A 16,810-nucleotide genomic window follows, 5' to 3' on the forward strand; every position below is an offset into this window, starting at 1 on the left:
AACTGGAATCAGAATAATCAAGGAATGTTTCTCCTAACTACAGCTAAGTGGCTGTAAGTGATTTGGATTTTTTTTTTTAATATTTGTTTAATTGTAAACAGATAGCAAACAACTAAGTCAGGGTTATTTAGAATGGTTTCCCTAATGTTTCTTAAATATGAGAAAATATATACATATTAGTCAACTACATGAAGGAAAAGGCAATTCAATGCAAATGTCCTCTTTATCCTCATGTTCTACACGGTGCACAAAAAAAGTAGTAAAAATATAATACACTTTTCTATACTTACTGGTCTCTAAGTTTATTTCCCTACTCATACAAGTGTCACCTTATGAACAATATTACTTTGCTGATTTTTCCCCCCTATCTGTGGCCCTGATAACATAGCAGCAATTTCTGCTAAATGGATGATTCTCCCACTTGTCTTGGCTATTTTATAGACACTCACTCATTTCTTCAAATTTTAAGTTAAATCTTCAGTTCCTCTCCCAAATTCTGCTATACGTCTGCAATATGTCAACTCTTCAGATGCCTTTCGTATATCAGTCATCAGTACCTAATCCCTCAATTGCTTAACCTCTGCTTGGTTCCTTCTGCTCAGAATTCTTTCCCCTGTCCCAGTCTCATTTTGCGTACTCATCTCTTAGAATAAAATTTAATTTAAGTGCCAGTTCCTCAGGAAGACTATATTCACCAGACTTACAAAATATATACTCTGAGATCACTTTGCTCTTCTCTTTGGTGGAACTTATCACATACTAATTGTATATTTGTCAAGTTATTTTTTATTATCTGCCTCCACACCAGAGTGTAAGGTCATAAAGGCTCACTCAGCAATGTAGATATGTTGAAAAAATTAAAAGCTTGTGAGCAGCATGTATTACTTCTCCATTTTGGTTTAAAAACAATGAGACATAACCTACAGATAATGAGAAAAATCTTTGACTGTGGTCCTCTCAGTCCAACAAAATTGTAATGCGTTACTTACCAGATAACTTTGGAAAGTGACTTTCAAGTTGCTTCAAAGAGATTTTCCAAAGATACCCAAGTGAGATGATGGAAAATGCCTTCCTCAATTTGCAGCAGTAAAACTATTATCTTATTAAGGTTGGCACACATTCTAAGAGCTGAAGTCTGGTTCTGAGAGATTCCAATTACTATAAGCTCCTTTTTTTTTTTTTCACTCAACACTAGGATATGGTATTAAAAGCAAAACTGATACATGCAGATTGAACTATTTAATACTGCTACCCTTGCTTAAAGTATTTGCATTTTTAAAGATGTGATTCTCTAATGTCAGAATTTCAGGCACAGTGAGACAAGGTCTTCTTAGTGTCTCTCAAAATTGTGACATGGGGATAGTCACTCATACTCATAAGGTGATTGTAATACTTTTTGTATTAGTGCCAGGGAAATGTATGTCACTATTCAATGGCTCAGTGCCATCTGTATACAGGAATATTTTTGTTGTGTTTTTAAGTTTTTACTTGAATTCCAGTAGTTAACATAGAGTGTTATATTAGTTTCAGTTGTACAACAATTCCATACATCACCTCATGCTCACCACGAAAACTTTACCCTTTAACTCCCACCACCTATTTATTAAACCATCCCTTCATTGCCCTCCCCTCTCATAATCATCAGTTTGTTCTCTATAGTTAAGAATCTGTTTCTTGGTTTGTTTCTCTTTTTTTTTCCCCTTTGCTCATTTGTCTTTTGTTTCTTACACTGCACTTTGAATGAAATCATATGGTATTTGTCTTTCTCTGATTGACTTATTTTGCTTAGTATAATACACTCTAGCTCCATCCATGTTATTGCAAATGGCACAATTTCATTCTTCCTGATGGCTGAGGAACATCCCATTGTATGTGCACCACGTCTTTATCCATTCATATATAGACACTGGGCTGTTTCCATAGTTCAGCTACTGTAAATAATGTTACTAGAATATAGGGGTGCATGCATGAAACCTTTGTTGTTGTTGTTTCACATGTATCTCTTTGAATCACTGTTTTGTATTCTTTGGGTAAATATCCAGTAGTACCATTGCTGGATCATAGGGCAGCTCTATTTACAACTTTTTGAGGAACCTCCACACTGTTTTTCACAGTGGCTGCACCAGTTTGCATTCCCACCAACAGTGCAAGAGGGTTCTTTTTTCTCTACGTCCTTACCAATACTTGCTAGTTTTCAGTTGATTTTAGCCATTCTGACAGGTGTGAGACGATATCTCATTGTGATTTTGATGTGAATTTCCCTGATGGTAACTGATGGTGAGCATCCTTTCATGTGTCTGTTGGCCTTCTGGACGTCTTTGGAGAAATGGCTGTTTACGTATTTTGCCCGGTTTTAATTGGATTATCTGTTTCAAGGGTGTTAGAGTTTAAGTTGATTATATGATTTTGATCCTAACTATTTATCATATATATCATTTGCAAATATCTTCTCCCATTCTTTAGGTTATCTTTTAATTTTGTTGATCATTTCCTTCACTGTGCAGAAGCTTTTTATTTTGACGTAGTCCCAACAGTTTATTTTTGCTTTTGTTTCCCTTGTCTCAGGGGACATAGCTAGAAAAAAGTTGCAATGGCTGATGTGAAAGGGGTTACTGCCTAAGTTCTCTTCTAGGATTTTTATGGTTTCAGATCTCACATTTAGGCTTTTCATTCATTTTGAGTTTACTTTTGTGGATAGTGTAAGAAAGCAGTCCAGTTTCATTCTGCTGCACATTGCTCTCCAGTTTTCCCAACAGTTGAAGAGACTGTCTTTTTCCCATTGGATATTCTTTTCTGTTTGTCGAAGATCAATTGACTATATAGTTGTGGGTTCATTTCTGGATTTTCTATCCTTTTTTATTGCTCTACATGTCAATTTTTGCACCAGTGCCATACTGTTTGAATGACCACAGCTTTGTATTATAACTTGAAGTCCAGAAATGTCATGCCTCCAGCTTTTCTTTTCTTTTTTGAGATTCCTTTGGCTATTCAGGGTCTTTTGTGGTTCCATACATATTTATGGATTGATTGTTCTAGTTCTGTGAAAATTGCTGTTGGTATTTTGATAGGGATTGCATTAAATGTGTAGATTGCTTTGGGTAGTATGGCCATTTTAACAATATTTGTTCTTCTTATCCATGAGCATGGAATGTCTTTCCTTTCCCTTTGGAATCTACAATGTATTTTATCAGTGTTTTATAGTTTTCAGCGTACAGGTCTTTCACCTCTGTAGTTAATTTATTCCTCAGTATCTTATGGTTTTGGTACAATTGTTAACGGGACTGATTCCTTGATTCCTCTTTTAGCTGCTTCATTATTGGTGTATAAAAATGCAACAGATTTCTGTACGTTGATTTTGTATCCTACAACTTTACTGAATTTATCAGTTCTAGCAGCTTTTTTGGTGAAATCTTTTAGGTTTTCTATATAGAATATCATGTCAACTGCAAACAGTGAAAGTCTGACTTCTTAGCTATTCGAATGCCTTTTATTTCTTTTTGCTTTCTGATTGCTGTGGGCTAGATTTTACAGTACTATGTTGAATAAAAGTGCTAACAGTGGACATCCTTGTCTTATTCCTGCTGGTCATAATATTTTATTGATACTGTGGCAGTATTTTAGCTGAGTTGGGTCTTTTATGTACTTTTCAAATAAAATTTAAGTACATTTAGATTTTTCATACTATTTATATCTAAAACACAGTTAAATTTAGTTAACAATAATTGTTTCTTAATATTCTTCAATAAAGTGAAATTTGCTGGGGAGGACTGCTTAATATTAACATTCCAGAATGTATAGTCTCAATATATGGATACCATATTTTATTTTGTGCCTAATTAACCTTCTGTCTTCAGAGCAATATAGTTTTAATGAATTCTCCCATATTAAAACTGAGAAACAATTTATATTCTGTCCTCTGCTAAGTGGAAAAGTAGACTAAATGAACTCTCTTTTAATCCTAGAAAGGCTGTTCAATGCAATACGTATGAAATTATGTAAACATAGTTACATACATATTTTATTTAAAGTAATAAATTGTTTTTCCCCCAACATAATTATTTATGCCCCATAGTTAAGAATAGTCGTTCTAGGTTGTATTTTTTTGGCTCAGTGGCAGCCAAAAGGCCTTAGGCATAATCTGCTAATGCAGAGAGGAATAGAAGATGCTAATCTATTTTATCCTGAAGACATTTGACCAGATTTTGTTCATCTTACGGAAAAGAAGAAAAAATAAAGAGGAAATAGGAATTCCTTTATAAAAGCCATAAAGCAAATTCTACAGTGTGTAACTATTTGCTAAATGAAGAGAAAAATTGCATGGTAAATACAAGATGATGATTGTACAGTACTATTTGACTTTGCTTTATTTATCAGATGCATTTCTGAAGATTATCAGCAAAGTGAATTTATCTGTAGTACTTAAAAAAAGTATTATTCATTTAAAATATTTTAACAAAATATTAAGGTTTTTCCTGCACATTTTACAGTTTTGGCAACATTTTTAACTTTTTATTTTGTAATCATTATAGATTGACAAAAATATGTATAGTGAGGTCCTGTACACTGTTTCAGACTCTCTAGTGTTAACTATTTGCATAACTGTGGCACAAAATCAAGATCAGAAAATTGGCATTAGTAAAATCCACTGTGTATGTGTGTGTGTGTGTATATATATAGCTCTATGCAATTGATCACATATGTAGCTTCATGTAACTACCACAACAATCAAGATACATAACTCTATGATCACCACAAGGCTCTCTCTTGTCCTCATGGCCATTTTCCTCTCCCCAAATCCCCAGCTCTGGCCACCACTTCTCTATTCTTCATGTCTATAATTACGTTATTTCAAGAACACTATAGAAGTGAATCACACAATATGCATCTCTTTGAAATTGGCTTTTCAGTCAATGTTAGAGCCCTTAAAGTTCACCCAGTTGTATGTATCAATAATTTGTTCCTTTTTATTGCTGAAAAATGAAACCAACCTTCCTGATACCTTATTCTTGAACTTTTAGTCTCTAGAACTGTGAGAAAATAAATTACTGTTGTGTGAGCCACATACTGTGGCATTTGTTACAGCATAAGAATAGTTTTATTTTTATAAACTTGTCTAATATATATGTGCTCATATACAACTATACTTTCTGCTATAAGACAATCATGTATGTGTCCACATAATTTATGAATGCTTCCCAAATGGAGTTTTAAAAATCTCTGATGCTTTTCCTGTATCATGTACTGCAATAAATTGTGTTACAAGGGACTTAAAGAGAATATATACTAATAAAAATCATAAGGGTATTCGTGCTTAACTATGTTGCAGTAAAAATCTATACTGTTATGAAGGGAACATTTAACTGAAATCAATTGGATTTTTTAAAAAGACAGTTTAACTAACAACTTTTTACAAAGGGTACCTAACAAGAGCATTCGGATACATTTCCGGGTATTTTTTGCTATTTCTTTTCAGAGTGGATCACAGTTAAGCATGTTGGCTGCAGTGTTTTTAGAACACAGATTTGAATTATAATTAACATTAATTCTTACTATTTGTTTTATTTGATATGGAAAAGGAATGGCAAAATAAGTAACTGAATTTCAATTCACTTAGTGACTTCTTTTCAGCAATGTTTTTTTTATATCGAACATTTGTTGGTAATAGGGACTTGTTCAATAAGATGCATTTGTAAAGGATTATATCAAAAGCAATGCATAAGCATTAGAGAGAAGCATTATATCTAAATAACCTTACTAATAAAAAATAATATGAAAAGTACCTTTCTAGACCTTAGAAACCTGTAAGAACAACAACCAGAAAATCACCTCTTTAGTGTATAGAGAATACAAGTGCACTTCAGTGAATATAGGTCCACCAGGGATATTATGCATCAAAAGCAAATTATGGGTTTGTTTAGAGAGAATGGCAGTGGAACTTACCATCTTGATCCGTGGTCACTGTAATAGCTGTGAATGGCTTTGGAGAAAAACTTAACTCAGAAACTCCATTCATGGCTTCTATTTCAAAGGTGTAATTCACGTGAGACACAAAGTCAAGTACTATCACAGAGTTGTTGATCAGGCCAGAATGTCTTGGGATGAAGCGGAGTCCTCCACCACAGTCCTCACACTGGCTGGTGTCTAAGCCACATTTCTTACAGATCACACTGTATGTGAGATCTTTTCTCCCTCCTGTGTCACTTGGTGGGCTCCACTCCAAAATAAGGGCTGTTTCATTGATGTTAAAAGCCACATTCCTAGGAGCTGAGGGTGGCCCTAGAGAAAAGCAATTAAAAAAACAAATGTACATGTATAGGTCAATGAATTAGAAGGGTGCTAACTTGAAAACTTCATCAATAAACATTTGTCTTGTATGTTGGTTTGAGCCCTTCTGATAGGAACCAAAAAGAAATATGGTTTAAAATATCTGATTATGTCTAGAAAGAAAGGAGTCTTAGGAGTGAAGATGATCTATATCTTAACTTTCTTGTATATGCATATGAATATTAAATATCAAAAGCCAAAGATATGGTAATTATACTTTGAAAACTTGTTTAATGAAATTTATCATAGGCAAAGATTGTTTTAAATTATGTGGTGTTTTTAATTATATTTTAATAATTATATCACCATTTTGAAAATTTGGAAAAAATACCAACATACATATATAAAAACACAGTATGTTTCTTTCTTGCTATTTTTCCATACGGATCACACTGCATAGAGTACTTAATTATCCTTTAACTACTTCAATCTTTTCTTAAAATTGTGTTAATAATCTTTTATACTTATGCAAGTACTTCAAAGCCCAGTTTTGTATCATTTGTTGCATAAACATTAACTGAAGGTCTACCAGGTGTCAGGCACTACATTATGTGTGAAATAATACAGATTCCTTTCTATAAGAGACTATGCTTTTGACAGATTCATCACATAAATATAATAAAATAATACTTTTAAAGATTTTATTTATTTGACACAGAGAGAGAGAGAGCAAGCACAAGCAGAGGGAGAAAGGCAGGATTCCTATTAAGCAGGGTTCAATCCCAGGACCCCAGGACCATGACCTGAGCCAAAAGTAGATGCTTAACCAACGGAGGTACCCAGGTGCCCTACATAAATATAATAAATAACCCCCCTGTCATACACTAAAAGAATTAGTTTTAAGAAATGTAAAACAATTCTTTATATTTCTGCTACCAAGAAAATTTGCTTAGAAGGTGGCATGAAATTATCTGCAACATTATTTCCATAGAAAGAAATTCAAGTTTTGGTATAGGCTGCTTTTGGATCTCAAGATACAGTCCTTCATTCATGAAATAAATATTTATTTTTAAGTGACTACTATGTGTGCCAGATAACCTGGCTAGATTCTGGACTTAGTGTGAATGTAACAGACATTCTTACTTTGTTATGCACATTTTAGTTGAATGGCAAAACACATACACACATTAAACAAAAGAATAGAATTCAAACTATAATACGTACAACTGCAAAAATTAAAAGGAAAGGATGTGAAATAAACATTATCAGGAGGACCAGGGGAGCCTTGGTGGCTCAGTTGGTTGAGTGTCCAACTCTTGGTTTCAGCTCAGGTCATGATCTCAGGGTCATGGGGTCAAGGCCCGCATCAGGCTCCAGGCTCAGCACAGAATCTACTTGTCCCTCTCCCTCTGCTCCTCCCCCTCCCCACCTCTGTTCATGTGCTCTTCTTTTTCTCTCTCTCTCTCTCAAAATACATAAATAAAATATTTAAAAACACACACACATTATGAGAAGGACCAATCTGAGAAATGTTCTGAGAAAGCCTTATATAGGTGATGAGGAAGAGGATGTCAGGGAATGAGAAGAGTATTAAGGATAGAAGGTTCTTTAGTCAAGAAAGATCTTAAAATAGTCACGGAACTGGTAGATAATCACTGTGGCTAAAATGCAAAAAAGAAAAAAAAAGTAAGAAATGAGTTTTAAGGAAGAAAGGGTTGGAAAGTGTAAGACTCCTAGGCTCTTTGGAACGAGTCTGGATGTTTTTTCTTTGTACAACAGGAACAGACTTAGAGATTTCATATACGTAGGTAATGTGTTTTTAAAAGAACACTCTGGCTGCAGTGTAGGAAATAGAGTAAGTACAGGGGACTCATTAGTGAGATCTGTTACACGGCGTTAAGAGTAGCCTAACATTACTCATAAATTTACATGACTATGAATTGGGTTTGAGATATTAAGAATTGTTAGTTTATATTTTCCTTTTTCCTTTTGCTGGATCCTGATAACAGCAACCTGATGGGTAGGGACCTGAGCCCTCTGTATGTATATCACCTAAAGTCTGACCTAGAAATGGGATGGTTAGCTTTTCTAAAAGGTTTCTGCATTCTTTGCTTTATCCATTTCATGTTTCAGAGTTACAGAAATGTCTTTCCTCAGAAAGGAAAATATGCAAAGCATTTCAGCTGGAGCACAGGGACACGTGTAGCTTTTTACCTCCAACCTAGACTTATGCCTGGGAGATAAAGATACATTATCATTATCATAGTAAGGTCTTCCTACAGAATGACATATTCATATTGTTGCTCTTTACTCTTACTATAATGGAAAACATGAATTATTATTCACTTATATTTTCATGAATAGGAAGAATGTTATCAATTATGTTATGGGTGTCTACAAGTATATAACTGTCCGCCTGGAGATACTAAAAAAAAAAAGGCAGACACCCTTCTTACTCAAGGGCCCTCATACCAATTTGCATGACGATTAAATAGCTTTTTAATTGCTGTTAAATTATGCCAGCTAAACTGTGATTTCATGCAAATATTAAGCTGTAATGACATGCAGTGAATCATTTACTAAGATTTAGAACTTGGAACAAAGAGAGACAATTAATTCTAATCCTCAGATTCAACTAAATTATGTGTCACTGGGCTTTTATGAATGTGGCCTGATTGCTTTGTTATCATTTATAAATTATACAAAGATTATATGACATTGGGAAAAAAAAACTTGGCAGCAATAACCCTTTTGGAGACATCTGTATTGAAAACTCTTAGGGAGTTCCTTATGTTGATTTTTTGTTTCTTTAAAGGAAACAAGTAATTCATGAAGAAGAAAAGTAATCTCCACACTTTACTCTCCAGATTGATCATAAGAGAAGGGCAATTATTCTGATTTGCACTAGATGTTTTTCAAGTCCATCATATAATAAACCTTACATTAAAACTACAGTTTTATTTCTACTAGTGTATCTAGAAAATATATTTTTAATCTCTTTTTTTTTTGCCTCAATTTGGATTCCCCTTTTCCAGTTTTAAAGAATAAAGGAAGCTGTAACAGTAAGTTTATGAAAGCCTGGGAGCACTGCTGTCTTTTCTCTGCCCAGAAAAGCTCTGAGCCCCACCTTCCTCTGAGTAGCTGAGGCCAGGTGGGCTACAGTTTTTATTTTGTCTTATTTCATTTTATGTAAAATGTTTCTAAACAGAACTATATTTCTGAAAATATATCCTGTGGAATATCTATAGTCCCATGAGCTATCACACAAAAAATGAATTTAGTACTGCAATTAAGATTCCTCTGGCTGACTGACACCGAAACAAAAGTAACACAATTTGCTTCTCTTTGTTGAATCCAACATTCCCAAATATTTGTTTATAGAAACTTATTTTCCAAGAAGCATCTACAGGAGTCCTAGCATTCCACAGAAGTACTCTTACAGGCTGACACAGATGGAGAACAAACTTATGGATCATATTTCAGTTACCACATCAACTGCTGTAGATTTATATTTCATGATTATAATTGTAGAAATATCTAACTGACAAATAACCGGGGTCCTTTTCATACTGACTCAAGAATGACAATTCACCTACTATATAACTAATTGTGATTGCAGATGCATTTTCTAACCTTAGGAACAAGGAAAATTTGATTCATATGACTGAGACTATCATGTCATAGAAGGCTACTGTTTATACTGTATTTTATCAGTTAAGTTACTACTTGGCAAAAATTTAAGTGTGTGTGTTAATTTAATGACTATCATAAATATCATAGCATAGCTTCCTAATAAAAAGTAAATTTCTTCATATTTATGAGTTTGCAAATGAGAGAAAAATAGTTCTATGTTGATCTAAGCCCAAGTGAACATTTAAAAACTTTGTTGAACCATCTAGAGATATTTAGGTAAATGCTTTTGCAATAAGCAAACTGTAAAATCCCTATGTAAAAGGTAAATACATAAGAATAAGTGAAAAAGTACATCTCTAGATTTTACTAATGTACTAAAAATGTAAGTTGTCAGATTTGCATATGGTATACTTTAAAACTCTAAAATTCATCTCATTTTTTGATTTATCACTGTTACCTTTAACTTTTATCTCCAGCCATATTATTAATCTAATGTCCTTCCTATATGACTTTTCAAAAATGTATTTAATAGTGGTAACTGTAAGCAGAACTTTGTATTTTCCTTGTCTAAGCCACTTTGGGCTCAAAGTTTTATTCATAAAATGTTTGTGTATTTGGAAATGGATGATGAGTAATCACAAAAGTGGGGCTTCAACCTCACCAGAAGAAAGATAGATCAGTTTAGTCAGATAAAGGAATGAGGCCCAGGAAAGTACTAGAATTATGTCATGGTCATGCACTATATTAATGGTTGGATGGTATCTAGGTCTTTTTATGTTTAGATTTTTTAACTCTACTACATGTATTCTTCCTATAAATAAAAAAGTCTGGTAAATAAATATTTAAAGTATTTTATAGTGCTTTGCTTAGAGAGTATTGTCAAACACAAATTTTCAAAACATACAAGTTAATGAGAAATTTATTGCTTTCCAATGACAGATTCTTTTTAATAATGTTATCTCAAAGCATTTAAAAATAATTTTATACACAGAGGGCAATTGAAAATTAAATCTTCAAAATAAATATTGCTCAAAACACAGCAGCATGTATACTTCAAATCTTTGCATGCCACATACTTTAATTTTCTTCAATATTTTTACAACTCCTTTAGTAACTAAATTAATGCCCAAATTAAGACTTGCTATCCATTAATGTTATCATAGTACTATGGATGATATCTTAGATAATTCTTTTTAGATTCTCCATTATTTCTAAGACTCACAGTTAAATAAAACAAACAAAAATCTAATAGACACTATTCACTTCCAGAATAAAATCTAAACCTCTCAACTTCATAACTATGTTCTATATAACCAGACCTCTTACTACCTTTTGCTGCATCTCAATGCCTTTGTGCATGCTGTTTGTTTATGTCCTTTTGCTCTGTGCAAAATTCTTACTCATCCCTTCATGTTCCACTTTAAGTGTTACCCACTCTGTGATACTTCCCTATTGGTCCTCAGACAGAAAGGAACACTCTTATACCTTATAGGTATGAATTTCTAAAAATACAGCCAACATTTTTGAGTACTCATCTTTTTTTTTCTAAGAAGCGCACATAATATTTCATGTGATGTATTTAATTCAGTTATCATGATAAACCCATAAGGTAGTTATTAATCACCATTTCATAGAAGATTAATAAGCGTACACATTATATTGAATTGTTTGTATACAAGTCTATCCTTGTCTAGATTGATCCCGAGGTAATATATGCCTTAATTAAGGGAACAAATAGAATGCATGGTTTTACGTAATCCTCCAAGAATTATTTTTCAAATAATGCCAATTTTCACAAATATTGGAGAAGCTTAAGGTTATAACCTTTCCAAGAGCCTGGTGTTTCTGGTTAAGGATAGATTCAGATGACTTGAAGAGAATGTTTATATTAAGGTAACTGAGATTAACGAATAAAGATCCATAGCAAGAAGGGTAGTCACCTATCTCTCTACCTATTGGGAAGGAATCTAAAACTTCTCAAAGTACAAAAAAAAAAAAAAACAAACAAACAAACAAACAAAAAAACCCACAAAAAACAAAACCAAAACCCCCAAAACAAAACAAAAACAAAACAAAAAAAACACTTCTGTTGACACTTAGAAACCTGAAAAGTAAACATACAGAACATAGATATAATTTTACCTTGGAAAAATCCCAAGAAATGGTTATCAGCTGCCCTCATCAATTCAGAAAAAAAAAAAAATAAACCCATAGAATAACTAACTATAAATTACAGAAATGTATTATAGCTATACAGGTCAAGAGTTATATGGCAAAACCACATGTAGGACAAAAGCATACTAAAATACAAATGAAACAATGAGAAGGCTGACTTTGGATCTTCTGAGTCAAATATTATCCAGTTCCCTATAACCATGAAAAAAAATATGCACACCTACATACAGCCCTTTCTGTGTTTCAGTCAATTATTTTTAATTACTCATTAGAAATAGAGAAATATGAAAAGACTAAGCACAGTTATAATTTGGGAGGGAAAACAAAACAATAAATGAATAGATTAAAGCAAATTAATAACCTTTCTCAGAATGAGTAAAACTGTGGGGATAATAATGAATGCTACCTTTCCAATTATGGATGCTCCTTGGTAATTGATTTGTTGTGTACAAGTAGGTGATATTGAATGGGACAATACTCTCTGAATTCCAACTGTAGAGGCCTGGCAGTAAGTGGTAACTCAACTCTCCAGCATCAGCAGAATGACCGCTTAATAAGTCTTCCTATAGAAGAACTTCTCCCACATGATTTGGTAAAAGAACCTCCTCCACTGAAATAAAAACTATAGTATTTACATTTAGGAAACTCTAAGAAGCTCAAATGCCATCCTACATCAGTGACCAGTATTAGGGAAACTGAGATTCACTGAATACAGGTATTTATTCCATAATGTAAATAATTTTAAAAATATACACGAGAGACTCCTAACTCTGGGAAATGAACTAGGGGTGGTGGAAGGGGAGGTGGGCGGGGGGTGGGGGTGACTGGGTGACAGGTACTGAGGGGGGCACTTGATTCGATGAGCACTATATGTTGGCAAATTGAACACCAATAAAAAATAAATTTATAAAATATATATTTTATATATATTAAAATATATATATACCATTGCAATGCACAAAGTAATATTTAGAGTTATCTTCATAGTAAGACAAGAATATAACACAGTCTTCTAGAAGTAACACGATCCACTTTTGCAACTTCTCCCATTCTGGTGTCTGCAAAATTGTGGTTCCTACATTGTGTTTACAGTAAGCCACCTAACCAATCAATCAGGTGCACATTTGTATTTGAGTTGTAAGATTGAAAAGCAAGGAACCAGAATGGTTTTCCATGCAAAACATACCTAGGAAAGAGAGAAGAAAACTGAGATATGGGGGGCTGGGGAAGAAGAGACAGCAAGCAGAGTATGGGTGCTTGAGTGAACATCCCCATAACCACCCAGAAGTAGGGAACCTGAGCAGGGAAGCTGAAATGAAGAACACTCTCTTCCTGCATCTCAACACACTACTTATTCTACTCAAAATAAGAATGAGAGAATCATGACTTTTTTAAGTTGCTAATTATTCCAGCAATAAAGAAGCCATTTTACAATATTAGCTTTAGAGCAAAAGTAAATCCAACTTTTACACATTCATGTCAATCCTGGTCACTGTATTTGAAATACAAAGATAAAAAAACATATTTGCCTTTATATTAAGAATGAAGTTTGAAACAACTATTTTTACTCTCAAGATACTTGATTCATATTTAGATGACCAAATAAAGAGAAATCCTTAATGATGTCTATTAGAATTACCAATAAATATATGTGTGTGTGTGTGTATATACATGATTTACATTTTGTGTTTTGAACTTTTCTAAGTGGGTAACATAAATGTTTGTTGAATATGTTAATCTTCCAGCACCTGTTCAGTAGCTTTAAAAAGATCCTATTGATTTAAACACATGAGAAACATCAAAGTAAAAATGCTGTAACAGTGTAATTATATTTTGTCTAACTTTTCATGCACTCATATGTTAGACCCTAGTTTATTTCTTTTGATCCTTTCATGCTCTGTGCCTTTCCTGCTGGATAAGTACTTTCTTAGTAATTTTATTTTCCTTTGTTTCTTTAACCTCAGTGATTACTTTTCCCTTCTGGCTTGGAAAAGCCTTAGATAGTTATTTTGATAACAGATTTCTTGGCAGGCAGTGGGGTCTTCTGTGCTCTCAACTGCTCTCAGAGGCAGCCCTAATTGACCAAGACCTGATAGTAAGGAGTGTCCTCTACAGCTCAACCTTTAAAGCGTGAATATACGTTAATTAGTCACCTGAGGAAAAAAGGTAAGAATTTATGAAATAGATTAAAAAATCTAGAGGAAACATTCAGTATTCCATTTTAAATTTCTTATCCATAATTTCTTTTACATATTTTGCAGCTCAAGCAAAAAGGACACAAGGAAGTTTTAAAAATCAAAAAGGCCTAAACTCAAGTACGTTGCTGACATAACTGGTTAATAGGGCTGTTTGAGATATCCTAATCGAGTTAAAATTAGAGGGAGAGAGACAGGCCAGGGCAGGACTTCGAATGTTCTTGTATTAATTCTAATGAGTCTGGCAAATAGGAATGGACTTCGAAAAACCTTAGGCGGAAGTGGTAATACAATCAAGGTTTATTTTTGTTTCTAATAGTTTGGAATATTTGGAGGTATGGAAGACAAAAGGAGATTTTCCAGGACATTATTAAATTAGCCCAAGGGAGAGGTGAAGACCTCAAATAAAAGGACAGGCTAGGAACTGACAGGAAGTAATGGACAGAAGAAATGCTAAGAGGTAGAACTGATAGGACTTGTGATTACTACATGTTAAAGTCATTGCAGGAATTACGATTCCAAGCTTTCTGGCTTAGATGCATGGGTAGATGAGAATTCACCAGGATAAGGAAATAAAGCTGGGGTGGATGACCAGGCTGAGAGAAAACAATAAATGGGCTTTTGCAAGTTGAACTTGAAATTATTAGTCTACTCATTCATCTAATATTTATTTAGGGCCAAGTATCTAGTACCTACATACTATTATTCGTGCTGGAGATAGGAGAGAAAGAACATCCATGATCTCATGGGTCTTATAGTCTAGTATGGCTAGAATGATGATAAACTAATAAGCAAGTGTCAAATAAATCAGATATTTCAAGGACTGATATAATCCATAAGAAATAAAAAGTGTTATAAAAAAAGAATACTGGAAGGAATTCTGTTTTTGAATGATTGATCAGGAAGTGCCTGTCCTAAAAGCTGTCATTTGAGCTGAAGGGCAAAAAGAAAGCAGTCATAAGAAGACCTTGAGGGAGAGTATTTCAAGTAGAAGAAACTAATGGCACCAAGGATGAGAACAAGCTCAGTATGTTGGAAATCCATGAGTTTAATAACCAAAGGGAATATGGTATGATATAAGGTCAGACATTTGGGCAGACTTCCACAGGACGTTTATGTTGTAAAATCTCACAATTGGTTGTCTAGACAACTTTGGACTTAGGAGAAAAGCTCAGGATATGAATAAAAACATAGGCACCATTCTATTTACAGGTGATGTTTGATGGCATGAGAATGAGAATGTGAAAACACAAGAAAGCAAAGAAAGGAATGTGAGAAAAACTAACATTCAATGAGTAAGGAAAGGAAGAGAAACCATCAATGATGACAAATACAACGGTGAGAAAATTAAGAGGGTAAAGGGGAGATTACAATGCCCTAGCATAGAAGGGAACAGATAGTTGTAAGAAACAGAGAATGATTAACAGAGTTAGAAATCATGAATAACAGGACAAAAATATTTCTAACACAAAATGGCAAAGATCATTGGTGGATTTTTCTGACATAGTTTACTTGAAGAGGTAGGGAAAAAAATCTGATGACTTTCCTAGAGTGAAGAAAAAAAAAATCTGAATACAGTAGAGTAAAAAGTAAATAAAAAATAAACAGCCATAGCCAATAAAGACTGCTTTTTCAAGATTTTTTTTTTCTTTTTGGAAGAGAAAAAATTTTGAACTTGGAGTATTCTTTTAATGATAGAAGTTTGAGTACTTAACACGTTTTAAGGAAGGAGTTTGTGGAAACAAAATGTGAGAAAAGTAAACTAACAAGAGCAGGCCCAATAGAAGACTGAGGATCAGGCCACCCTCTTGCCCACCACCATTAGCTTTGAATATGAGGCATCTTTTTTTCTTTAATTGTAGCCATTGGAAATACCTAAAAATATTAACGTGGACACTTCTCCAAAGAAGAGAGATAGCAAAGAGCATGTGAAAAAATGCTCCACATCACATGTCATCAGGGAAATACAAATTAAAACAACAATGAGATTCTACTACACACCTATTGGAAAGGGCCGAAGTCCAGAACACTGACGATGCCAAAAGATGGCAAGGATGCGTAGCAACAGGAACTCTTGTTTTTATAGGTGGGGATTCAAAATGGTAGTTTGGTAGTTTCTTAACAAAATTAAACATACTCTTACCTATGAACCAGCAGTCATGCTCCTTGGTATGAACCCTAAAGGAACTGAAAACTTACGTCCATACAAAACCTGCACACACGTTTATAGCAGCTTGTTCCTAACTGTCAAAACTGTGAAACAATCAAGTTGTCCTTCAGTAGGTAAACAGATATTGGAACTGCGGTCCATCCAGACAATGGAATAGTATTTGGTACTAAAAAGAAATGAGGGATCCCTGGGTGGCGCAGAGGTTTGGCGCCTGCCTTTGGCCCAGGGCGCAATCCTGGAGACCCCGGATCGAGTCCCACGTCGGGCTCCCTGCATGGAGCCTGCTTCTCCCTCTGCCTATGTCTCTGCCTCTCTCTCTCTCTCTCTCTCTATCATAAATAAATAAAAAAAAATAAAAAAAAATAAAAAGAAA

General features: G+C 34.0%; 1 protein-coding gene across 23 annotated transcripts in view; it reads right to left on the minus strand.

The window, feature by feature from the left end:
- EPHA6 (EPH receptor A6) overlaps positions 1-16,810 on the minus strand; it is an 872,277-nt gene that overhangs the window by 436,560 nt on the left and 418,907 nt on the right. For all 23 annotated transcript variants that reach the window (XR_012024450.1, XR_012024449.1, XR_012024448.1 and 20 more), the window contains one exon: positions 5,941-6,276. Coding sequence is in view for 20 of the 23 variants with exons in the window: in XM_072812315.1 (XP_072668416.1) it covers positions 5,941-6,276 (336 nt within the window). In the remaining 3 variants the exon portion in view is untranslated. The remainder of the gene's footprint in view (positions 1-5,940; positions 6,277-16,810) is intronic.

Source organism: Canis lupus, chromosome 35 (assembly GCF_048164855.1).
Source record: "Canis lupus baileyi chromosome 35, mCanLup2.hap1, whole genome shotgun sequence".
Taxonomy (NCBI): domain Eukaryota; kingdom Metazoa; phylum Chordata; class Mammalia; order Carnivora; family Canidae; genus Canis; species Canis lupus.